At 39.4% G+C, this 12,088-nt stretch overlaps 1 protein-coding gene across 1 annotated transcript; it reads left to right on the forward strand.

Annotated features, from left to right (window-relative positions):
- The first annotated feature begins 519 nt into the window (after positions 1-519).
- foxo4 (forkhead box O4) lies at positions 520-9,429 on the forward strand. The gene is made up of 3 exons (XM_048175885.1): positions 520-2,508; positions 3,528-4,997; positions 6,083-9,429. The coding sequence occupies exons 1-2, from the start codon at positions 2,077-2,079 to the stop codon at positions 4,971-4,973; spliced, it is 1,878 nt and encodes a 625-aa protein (XP_048031842.1). The 5' UTR covers positions 520-2,076; the 3' UTR covers positions 4,974-4,997; positions 6,083-9,429.
- Positions 9,430-12,088: the final 2,659 nt, after the last annotated feature.

The raw sequence follows: 12,088 nt of genomic DNA on the forward strand, positions 1-12,088 counted from the left end.
TAACAACAGTCACAAAATTAAAGTCCGTTTTAAAATGATTACATTCAGTGGAGGTTACATAACACCAAGAAGTGGGCTCTTCAAAATGTAGCCTAAATTTGCTGTATATCAACTTTTAATTCAATCTAATTTCAATAGTTTCAAATAATGGCGCGTCTTCATACTGGCGTAAACATCTAGCATAAAAATAGCTTCCATCCACTTGATCTTAATTGAAAAACGAGATTGCAATTTCAACGGGAACCATCATCATGAGGTCAGGGGATCTCGCGCACAGCATTCCATCGGAGGTCTATAGGGGATTATTAAGGATCTTCACCCGCTTCAAAACAACATAGAGACCCTAAAATGACAAAACCATCTCCCAGCCAGGACTCCCTATCGCACGCACACACATATTTATAAACTATTACATAACGTTTTGTGTGCTCAGTCTTTTTCGGGATCCCGATTCCCTCTGGTTGTGTTTACGCTGCACAATTTATCACATGACTGACTGCAATTCCCATCAATCCCTTTGACGCATGCGCAGGACGCGTTGTCTGGCAGTGGTAAACAGACGTCAGAAGGGAGTCTTCGCCTCGAGTCAAAACAAAACAAAACAAGAAAGATCTACGAGGAATAGCTGTTTGTCCATCTCCATTAACAGCAGAAGGGAAACGATTTCGCGTTAATTTCAAGAGACGACCGAGTTAATGAAAAAAAGCAGGTTTCTTCGACTTTTACCGGAGGGATTTTAACTCATAAAAACTGGAGTTGGCTAACTAGGTGTCCATCTAGTTACTCTCTCCATAGTAAAACTACGCTTTCGAGTTTGGTCCCAGAGGCCGGTGATTGTCAAGAAGCGGACGGGCTGCAACTTTTTATCTTTTCGAAGAACACATCGACTGTAGTGAGATTTGGGAAGGCTTCAACGGAACGGACACGTTCGGCTTAGATGTGCCCGCGCGAGCATCGTGTGTAGCTGCGTCTCGAGGAACATGGCAGATGGTGACACGCGCCAGCACACAGCGTGGAGGACCGTGCAAACTTGAACGACAGTAACTTAGATTTTTATTGTATGGTAAAAAACCAAAATATGATCGAGCACTCCTCTAAGATATTATCTTGGTATTTTTTAAACATGTACATTTTGTTCGTGATGATTTAAGTTAAAGCGCGTTTTATTCGTACGGCTTCTTTTTGGCGATTTAAGTTAACATTCTTGCTGGTTTGTTTTAAACCTTGCATTTATTTGTTTTTAACTTAATAATGGATCCCGATTAATAACATAATATTGCTTTGTTGATTTTGACAGGCAGCTCTAACAAGTAATTTCCATTCACTTGAATTCGTTTACAAGTACAGTATTTTTACATTATATAGAAATACACTCAGTTTACAAGAGCAGCTAGTGTACGACGCGTTTATAGCTTTTTGTAGAGTTTATCAATTGGTCTACTTTGTTCTAAAAAAGTCTAATTGCGAAAACCAATCAACCATAGGAACCAGCTGGAGGTGGATATTTTAGCAATTACAGCGTATGTTATGATTGGTTTCACGAATTTAGTTATTTAACTGCCTCAGTGATTGTTTTTATCTGTGTTTAAATATCTATGAAAAGTTCATAGAGTATCAGCGCGTCTTCTTTCCAGTGGTTTATTTCAGTAGTTGCTCTTGACAATCCAGCTGTTTTGATGTGTAGTGAATTTCCTTTGTTCTTTCTACATAAACAAAGAGACCCCCATCCTATCCTCGTTTGCTCTATGTAAATCAGAAGGTTTATGTTAGTTACTATTAAGGAGATTATTTGGCCCCTTTAATCTCCAATCTGAGGATTAACTGACGCTATATTGGTGTGTTCAGATTATTACGAATGTGCTCTGTTACCATAGACAGTCACGGTTAAATTTAGTCTTGATACTGTAGTGTAATATATCAAGCGAAAAATCCTAAACAAGATTATTTTAGTTATAAATAGTCATACCATCCATCGCCCGGTTGGTGTATTGAACCGTGTTTTTTTAAAAGCATCGCCTCGAAACTATTTCACTGAAATCCAGCCTTCGTCTGAAATTATCTGGATTGCGTCGCACAATGGAGGAAGAGAACGTACCCCCGATTGACCCAGATTTTGAGCCGCAGAGCAGACCGAGGTCATGTACATGGCCGTTGCCTAGACCCGACATCTCAGCTGTCAAAGCAGGGGGCCCAGACGGATCAGAGTCTGCTGCTGGAACTCCGCCCGCCGAAGATGATAAACACGAGCCTCAGCCAATCATATCCGAGCCTGAGAAAGTAGCGCTCTCGGAGGGCGGGGTCGTCGCTGGAGTGGGCGGGGCCACACCTCGAAAAGGCACTTCCCGGCGTAATGCCTGGGGTAATCAGTCCTACGCAGATCTGATCAGCCAGGCGATTGAAAACTCTCCAGAAAAACGACTTACTCTGGCGCAGATCTATGATTGGATGGTAAAAACGGTGCCGTATTTTAAGGACAAAGGAGACAGTAACAGTTCTGCTGGGTGGAAGGTATGTAGAAGAAAGTATTGATTAATACATTTTAATATTAATAATCAGGGTTTGAAATTTTAATTATCGGCCATTAAGAACTTCTGCTAGCCAAAACAAAACAGTCAGAAATAAACCACATTATCAAAATCGAAATCTTTTTATTACAGCGCAACAAAGCCTCTCCTCCACTGACACACATTAAAAAAAGATAACCCGTTAATGATAATTAAAATCCTGCTCCAAAATATCATATCATGATGACAAAGTTATACCAAAGCAATATTATTTCATGATGATAAATGTTTCGTAATAAAGACGCTTTTAGAAGGTCCGCACTTTTAGTTTTTAGTGAACTAAAACCAAACTTATTTAAAGAACGAACACTTGAACTAACACCAGCGTGATTGAAAACTGCCTAAAATGACAGAAATTGTTTTTGGGGGAAAAAAAGATTGAAGTGTAATTTAATTGTTTAGTACGGGGAAAAAAAGTAGGCTAAATCGTGCGCACAATTTATTCATTCGTTCCCTCGATTTACTAAAACGTGCGCACAATTTACTATTCTGAAATATTTAGTAAATCGAGTTGTGCGCACGTTTTAGTAAATCGAGGGAACGAATTAGTAATTTCTTGCATGTCATGTGCGGGGCTCCGTAGTTTAGTTTGTCTCACGTCCCATTGGAATACATGGAGAGGGCGTGGTTTCAGCCACCTGGGGGCGATCAAGACACTTTGGCTTCACTTTTCAGGACTCGTGTGGCACGCTTAGGTCTGTACAGTGACACGCAAAAGTTGAGCATATTTTTTGGACTACGGACAACTAGGTAGTGAGACTTTTGAGTGTGATTGATAGAACATGATCAAAAACCCACCTAATTTGTCAGTGAGTTCATAACATTACCTGCCACGGTTGATTGGCAGGATTTAATTTCAAACCCTGATGATAATATTTTCAGTCCTAAATCTTGTTATGCAGTAACATTTCTATTTCATGTTGTTTAAATTTTAGATTTGATTTATTTTTTTGTCCTATTTAGAACTCCATTCGCCACAATTTATCGCTCCACAACAAGTTCCTGCGAGTGCACAATGAGTCCACAGGAAAGAGCTCTTGGTGGATGCTCAACCCTGAGGGTGGCAAGACCGGCAAAGCCCCTCGCCGCCGCGCCGCCTCCATGGACAACAGCAGCAAACTGCTTAAAAGTCGTATGCGAGCAAAACAGACTAAAAAGCAAGCCGGAGCAACTGGGATTGGAGGCTCTGGAGGTGCCCTGCAGGGTGAGGGTGCTTCCGGCCCCAGCGGTGCAGACAGTCCCGGTCCTCCGGGTCAGTTTGGAAAGTGGGGAGTGAACAGCAGCAGCCCTTCCTCTCGTGGCAACCTGGATGACCCTGACATGTGGACGAGTTTCAGGCCACGCACAAGCTCCAATGCCAGCACACTGAGCGGTAGGCTTTCTCCCATTGCCACGGGGCAGGAGGATGAGGATGACCTACCTGAGGACGGCCTTCTTGGTGGCTATTCTACAGGGAATCTTCCCCCAACACTAACTGAGACCCTCATGGAAGAACTGGATTTGATCGACGGGCTCACTTTAATGACGGGTCCGCAAGGGGGTGCGAGCCCAAGCACAGCTCCCCCTGCCCCGCCTCAACCGCTGCCTTCTGCATCCACTCTGCTGCCTCGAGGGTCCAGCTTTTCCTCCTTTAGGCAGCTGCAGCCAACGAAGGCTTCACAGGGATCCACTCCACCAGGTCCGCAGAGCTCGGTTCAACCCAGCGCCGGATCCAGCACAAGCCCTTCAAGCTTCGGAAACTCCCTCTTCAGCCCTCTGCCTGGTCCTGGTCACAGTGGTTTCAGTACTCGTGTGCCCTCCAGCCTCGAAGCTCTCCTGACCTCCGATTCGCCCCCACCCAGCGATGTCATGATGACCCAGATGGATCCTCTCATGCCGAGCCAAGGAGGTGGCAGCCTTTTGGGGCTTGCGGGATCTATGTCCAGCAGCCAAGCTAAAGCAGGTCAGATGATGTTGAGCAAAGGCATTGACACAAGCACGGTGGGGCAGATGAGCCTCCAAACTCAAACCCAACTCCAGCACTCACAGATGGGCTATGGAATGATGCACTCATCCATGAACCAGGAACCGCCTCAGCTCGCAACAGTAAAGACCCAGCATCAGGTGCCAGGCGCTGGGCTTCTGCAGCATGGAGCGCTCCCCTCACCCGGTGGGAACGGAGGCCTGCAAGGTCTAGGCCAGTTTGCGACAGCGCCCTGCTTCATACCCTCCCAGGACCGCCTGCCTACAGACTTGGATATTGAGATGTTCACTGAAAACCTGGACTGTGATGTGGAATATATTATCAACAGTGATCTTATGGATGGAGACTTGGTTGACTTCAACTTTGACCCCATCATACAGGGTGGACAGGGCTATCCTGGGCCAGCGACCACACAGAGCTCCTCCCATAACTGGGTGCCCAGCTAACTCCATTATTAAAAATGAGAACAGGTAATGCATTGGAATTTTGGTTTGTTTTAAATGGATAGTTCACCAAAAAATGACACCTACTCACCCTCATGTCGTTCCAAACCTGTATGACTTACTTTTTTTCAGAGCACATAAGAAGACATTATGAAAATGTCTTGTAATGAATGTCAGCTGGGTCAAACATTGTTTTGGGCCCCATTGAATTTAAAGGGTTAGTTCACCCAAAAATTAAATTTCTGTCATTAATTACTCATCCTCATGTTGTTCCACACTCGTAAGACCTTCGTTTATCTTCAGAACACAAATTAAGATATTTTTGATGAAATCCAAGAGGTTTTTTTTTATCTTCCATACAAAGCAACGAAATTAACACATTCAAGGTCCAGAGAAGTAGTAAAAACATGGTTAACATAGCCAACGTGACTACAGTGGTTCAACCTTAATGTTGTGAAGAGACGAGAATACTTTTTGTGCGCAAAAACAAAAACGACTTTATTTTTTTTCTCTTCCCTGTCAGTCTGTTATGCAGTTGGCGCAGTGAACGCATTGCAGAGCCTTCGTGTTTACGTCCGAACGTCGGCTCACTATTGGCCGGCTCCTGCATCAGCATCACGCGCATGCATTGTGGTGCTTACATGAACACAGCCTCGGCTAATACTGAGCTGGCATTCAGTCGTAAAAAGTACATTTTGCGCAGAAAAAGTATTCTCGTCACTTCATAACATTGAGGTTGAACCACTGTAGTCACATTGACTATTTTAACCTAACTTTACTACTTCTCTGGACCTTGAATGTGGTAATTTCGTTGCTTTCTGTGTGGGAGAAAAAACCTCTTGGATGTCATCAAAAATATCTTAATTTGTGTTCCGAAGATGAACGAAGGTCTTACGGGTTTGGAACACCATTAGAGTGAGTAATTAATGACAGAATTTTCATTTTTCGGGGGTGAACTAACCCTTTTATTAAAAAAAATGGTTGAAACATCCTTCAAGTATCTTCTTTTTGAGTTCTGTAGAAGAATTCACTTTTTTTGTGAACAATTCCTTGAGTTTCAATAATTTCTCCTAATATGTTAATGTCTTTTCTCTTTATTTTTTTTTTTACAGGATTATCCCCCATCCTTAAAACAACCTCGAAAACCGACATGGCACATTGCCAGAACATATTCTCAATTTTTTTGCCTCTGCATTTGCCATTGTACCTCAAATACATAAACTGCTTTGGCTAAGGACAACACGCACTTGGCCAAGAAGTCTTGTGTCAGAACTTTCAATTAGATGACAAAATCAAACCTCATACACGTCAAGTGCCAATGTCAACTGAAGAGTGTGCTGTTGGACACAGATAACATGGTCTTGAAACATATTTTTTTTCTCTTCTTGTCTTATATGTGCAACATTTTTTTTATTTTTTTTATTTGAAAGGTGCATTTTTTGGGCCAATCTTGGACTAAAGAAGCACAACTAATAAACAGCTAATCATGTGTATTGCATTAAATGCCTATGATGCACAGTGTAAGATGGAGATGGTACTCCTTGATCTTCACTCTGATAATGGAAGTCATTCAGCCAGGAGGATCAAACTTTGCAGCTTTTCTTGATGTGAACTCTTGTTCGTTGAACAGCAGTGGAGAAGTCTGAGCATCCGCGATTCTGCATTGATGGAGTGACTTCCACAGCTGGCCTAACGTTGCTGTTGCTCTCAGCCCCTCTGAGGACGAACACAACATGGCACCACAGGAATGTTAAGTTGAGAACAACATTAAGTGACGATGGTTTCACCAACCCCAGAACACTGTGCAGCGTGCAAAAGCGCTCTCTCAGCGATTATGATGCATACTTGTGCAACAAAGAGGTGAAACTTTTGCTGAAAGCTTCAAGGTGTTTGGTGAAGCTGTGGTGTTCAATGTGCAATGTGTGGCTTTTATGACATCTGCTCTCAAAAAGATTTTTTTTTTTTTTTCCTGTGATATGTGTCGAAGAGGCTGATAACTGAATGATGATTTAACTGTCTGCTCTTAAGTGTTTGTTAGTGATAACAACAGTATGAAGAAATGTGATTTTTTTTCACAGGGCATTTTGATGCATCTTTTAATCCTGCCAACAGGTTTAATGGTATAGTGTTATTGTTGGAAACTCGGTTCCCTTATGCAGGATGCAATATCTGAAGATTTTTTTGTGTGTGTGTGCGGGAGGGCGTGTGTGTACATTTGTGTGCGTGCAAATATGTTTAATGCTCCCGAAACTTGATTCCAACACACTGACAAGAGAATTCAAGGTTATGGTGAATCATTTCATTAAGGCACAAAAAAAAGTTTGTTTTTTGAGTTATATGCGAGTTTGAAGCGAATCTTGAAGAAACATGGCTACGATACTGAGGTTATGGTTCCTCTGGCATGTTTGACTGTGTTCACAGAGGCACAGAGGAAAAAAACTATTTTCTCATTGATCAGTTTTTCATAAACAGCACTACTCTTGTTTTGTTAAAAAAAAAAAAAATGTTATTAAAGAACAAAAACAGTTGGATATAACGACTACAATTCTAATCTAGATTGGAGCATTATCGTTAACAGAGACTAATAATAAGAAAACATGCTGTTAATTAGCTTTTTTAACGGTCATTTTCTATGTAATCTTTTATTTTTGTAAAAGATGAGATGCATATAGATTTTATACAATAACCAAAGGAACACTAAGGACTGCATGTTGGATGGATGGACGAATTGCAGTGCAAATAAGCTTTACAAAACCTTTCCGAAAAATCAACATGTAAACTAAATCTTAATTTGATTGATTGCATGATTACATTTATCAGAATACAATGTTCCAAAAGTTTAAATATGCTATAACTGTTTGTGCTAAAAAGAAAAGAAAAGCTCAGTTTTCTAGGTTGCATCATGAGCTTTTCTAGGCAATGATTTCATCTCAAAACACAAGACTGGTCCAACCGAAAAAAGGATTAATCCAATGTTTCACTCTCAGGGTTATGAAAAATAATAATTAAAACAACTTCTGTTAGGAAGTAATGAGATAATCATGTTATGACTTCAGTGCTCACGGCCTTGTCTAAATTAAATGAGTCATTTATGCAAGCCAACGTCACGTATATATTTTAACATTGCAGAAATATATCTAATGTTGCAGTTTATTACGAGAGATTTAATGTATGCATTTGTAGTTCCTAAAAAACTTGTAAACTGCCAATGAACACTATAGCATGTCGCTCCAGAGCAAACCATACAGTTTTAATGCCCTTTCTTTTCAACTTGTACCTTTTCTGTAATAGAAGGGTTAACTTTTATTTAATAATTTGATCAGATGGTTTTTACTCTATTAGTTTAAAACCAGCAGTCTGACAATTTTTTTAAAAAAAATTTTTTGTGGTTTATTCTGTTTTAGGGGTGTATAAATTGGCTTCAGTTTGAGAGCTTGACATTAGTAACTCTTATCACATTAATGTAATGGTCTGAGTGCGTTAGATTAGCACTCTCTCCTTACAGAGGAATCATTTTTATCCTATTCATCGGTGCTAGATATTAAATACGACAATTAAAGAAGGCCATATTTGATTGGTGCATATGTAGACATCAGGGCCTTTAATAATTTTATGCAACACATATTGAGTACAATTTCTTAATGTAGAACATAGTATGAGAAATTTACCTATGTTTTAATTCCCAAACTCTGTTTTTCTATATTATAAAAGAAGCTGTGAATGGGGAGGGAGGGGCTTTGCCATCTCACCACATATTGTGTAACAGTACACCTCACGAATGGTGTCAGCGTGGTGTAACGTTTGATACAGCAATTGATGATTTTTTCAATCAACCGTTTACATCGATGTTCTTGTCTTTTGGGGCATCTTTTCTCATGTTTTTATGTTTGTACATTTAATGCGGATCCTTGATGTGGTTGTTATACCTGCATGGTACATCTTCCAGAAAGCTTCAGGCTGACAGTCACCTTTGGCATTTTCTTTCGTCATGTTGATATAAGTTGAATTTTTTGTGATTCACACCCTGGTTTAGTTTCATTTCCCAAAGTGCAGATATTGTATTCGCCCCATTAGACAGACGTCACAGGGAATTCCATACCTTCCCTCTTTCCAAATCACAATATCTCTTTCCATGTTTGATATTAGCCTTCTTTTCCTTTAATATCCATTCTTTTAGTTCCTTTCATTTTTCCAGGAGAGTTTGCTAAGTATCCCACTTGATAACACAGGACATTAGTTTATGATCTGGGTTGGGTTTTTTCCTCTCATTTTGTTTTGGGTTATGGCGGGATGTGAGACTGATGAGTTGTGCATAGCCAATATACTGTATATGTACTTGATTGCTTTTTTTTTGTTTTGTTTTTTTGGCTTAATTCATTTTGTCCCCCCATATTTTGTTAGTCAGAGGTCATTGAAAGCAGTTCAGCATAATAGAAATAAACCTAATCTGTTTAACGCAGACTGTTTTGTTATGTTCATTCTGTCATTGGTCCATTCATTTGACATTAGCACAGATGCAGGACATTCATTGAATCTAGACTTGTTGAGCATTATGGTAAACTGAGGCTCAGAGTAACCATGCACAGTAAATGTGAAATAAAACAATACATTAAATCTGAATGACCTGGCTTGAGGTCACACAGAAACTTGAGCTGATAATACATCTAACCTCAAAATAATATTCCAGGTTAAGTGTAATTTAAGGTCAATCTAGAGTGCTTAATTCGTTTGAAAGTTCATTTCTACTTTTCCCTTTTTATATTTTTGATAAAATCTAGGTTATAATGAATGAGGCCCGCCAAGAACGATAACTATAACGTTTTAATAACTGTTCTAATTGTATGAGAACGGGAACGACAGAGATGAAAGAATCAGAATGATTTTTTTCTCAGGTGATGAACGATTAAAAACAGCGCATAAATGTAGAAATGTTATTTTTGTAATGTTATAAAAGCTCAACCCGTAAACATCAGTGGACCTCCTAGGCTAGATTTGAAGAACCGAGTATTATTTACGTCTTGTGGCTACACTATGGAAACAGTGAGTAGTTCAACGCTTACTGATTAGTTCAACGTTTACATTTAAATGCTCCACAATATTATTAAACCTGGAATATTTTAATGTTTTGTTTGAATTGCTTCCGTTATTTTCTCAAAGGGGTTGTGAATGGAGATCTACCACTAGATGGCAGGATTGCACTTGTAGTCTCAGACGCCATTATTAAAAAATAATTCCCAAATAATTTGGATGCCAAGACATTATGAACTTCTGAAGACATTACAATTATTTTCATCAATTGTTATCACAACATTTTTTCATTTGTCAAATCAACTTCAATAGTTAATGTGGTTCAGATAACATAATATTTTGAGTTTCTGTTGATTAAACCAATCGCCTTCATTGTATTACAGTTTTTCTCAGTCGCTTTGGTGCATTTCTCACATCACTATTTAAATTTGCACAACAGTTAATGCAGTTCTCAAAACAATTAGTACAAACTGCAAAACCTAGTTGATAACCTGCAAAAGCGTGTCACTTGCTCAAAATGGATAGGTCATTCCTCAAAAGCAAGTATTTGTGTCAATGAAAGTGTCAGTGTCATCAAGATGAAAAGTCCTGACACCATTGTTTATGAACAAGATAGTCAAAGGGCTTTGTCATGTTTTCATTATGACAGTTTACTCTGTCAGTGTTTTCCAATGCAAAAAAGTCAGATCTTCGTGACACTACCTGAAAATGCTCAAGACAGCACTATATACTATTTGCACAGCCATTTGAAAAATACAGTAAAGTTACACATTACTGTATTTAGTGAGGTAACTGAGTACAAGACACTGAATATGTATGTTTCACATTTTTACTGCATATGCTCTTTGCAATTCTAATTTGTTCACAGCATTGTGCAAAAGAAAAAATACACCCTTATTTGCAACAAACATAAACTCCCTTTGGGTAGAGCTGTGCACAACTGTAAACAATATTGCAGTACAGTATGGCAAATCTTTACTGTAACACTACTGTACACTACAATACACTAATGTGTGATGCAGTAAAGCTGTACGTCTAAATGTAAAATGTACAGTGACGAGATCTTGTCCCACTGCAAGCTTCATGTATGACACGATGACAGTAGTGCAGTGCAGATTGTTTAGTGCTGAATTACTGTCCATTTATACACACATGTTCTCCAACGAAATGTTTGAATAATTGAATTTACAGTGGTTCTCCCAACATTTGGCTGCACCCTTCGACCAGCCTCAGCCATTGTGAGGCCGTGATTGACAACATGATCCACAATTGTAGCCCTGATTTCATCAGGGATCTGCCTATTGCCTCTTCTTCCTCTTCCCACACCCTTACCCCTCTTCCATGAGGCTGACCTTCCATTTCTGTCACAGTATTGTAGAAATGGTACACACTATGTCCTGCTTGGTTCGTATATGCTTGTAAAATGGGGGTTTATGGGATTCAGCTCTGACAGTGATTGTAGAGAAGTGGCTTATCATTGGTTGCAACTAATGCTTCACACACCCTTCTCATCAGTGAAAGTTGAGATTCACTTGAGAGAAATTGTTCAATTTAGGAGACATTTTCAGGAAAAAAAGATTTTTAAAAAATGTGTAAAATTTGCTTGACAGATTTTGACAACTAGTTCAACATTTTTGTATGTAATGACTCAAGCAATGAAATGAGGACTATTAGTTTTATATGGAATGACTATTCAGCATTCACAAGTATAGTTAATTTTGACTGACATGACATAAGGAAATGATAATGTTATAAAAAAGCAGAGAGTTGTATGAAAGCAATTGATGCATGTCCAAAAGCATTTGCAATTTGTTCGAAGGAATGAGAAACTGCTACTATGATGTGCACAAATGACTAAATGTTGTGGAGGTTGAACTAACTGTTGTGCAAATGTAAATAGTGATGTGAGAAATGCACCAAAGCGACTGAGAAAAACTGTAACTAAATTTTTTAATTTCAATGAACTCAATTTTAAGGCAACCAAGTAACTTGAAGTTAAACCAACAATTCTTTTTTAGAGTGCTATAATTCCTATAAATGAAATATGTTAATTTACTGAATCTAGACTATTAAAACCGTTACACCGTCAA

Source organism: Megalobrama amblycephala, linkage group LG23, assembly GCF_018812025.1.
Source record: "Megalobrama amblycephala isolate DHTTF-2021 linkage group LG23, ASM1881202v1, whole genome shotgun sequence".
Classification (NCBI taxonomy): Eukaryota; Metazoa; Chordata; class Actinopteri; order Cypriniformes; family Xenocyprididae; genus Megalobrama; species Megalobrama amblycephala.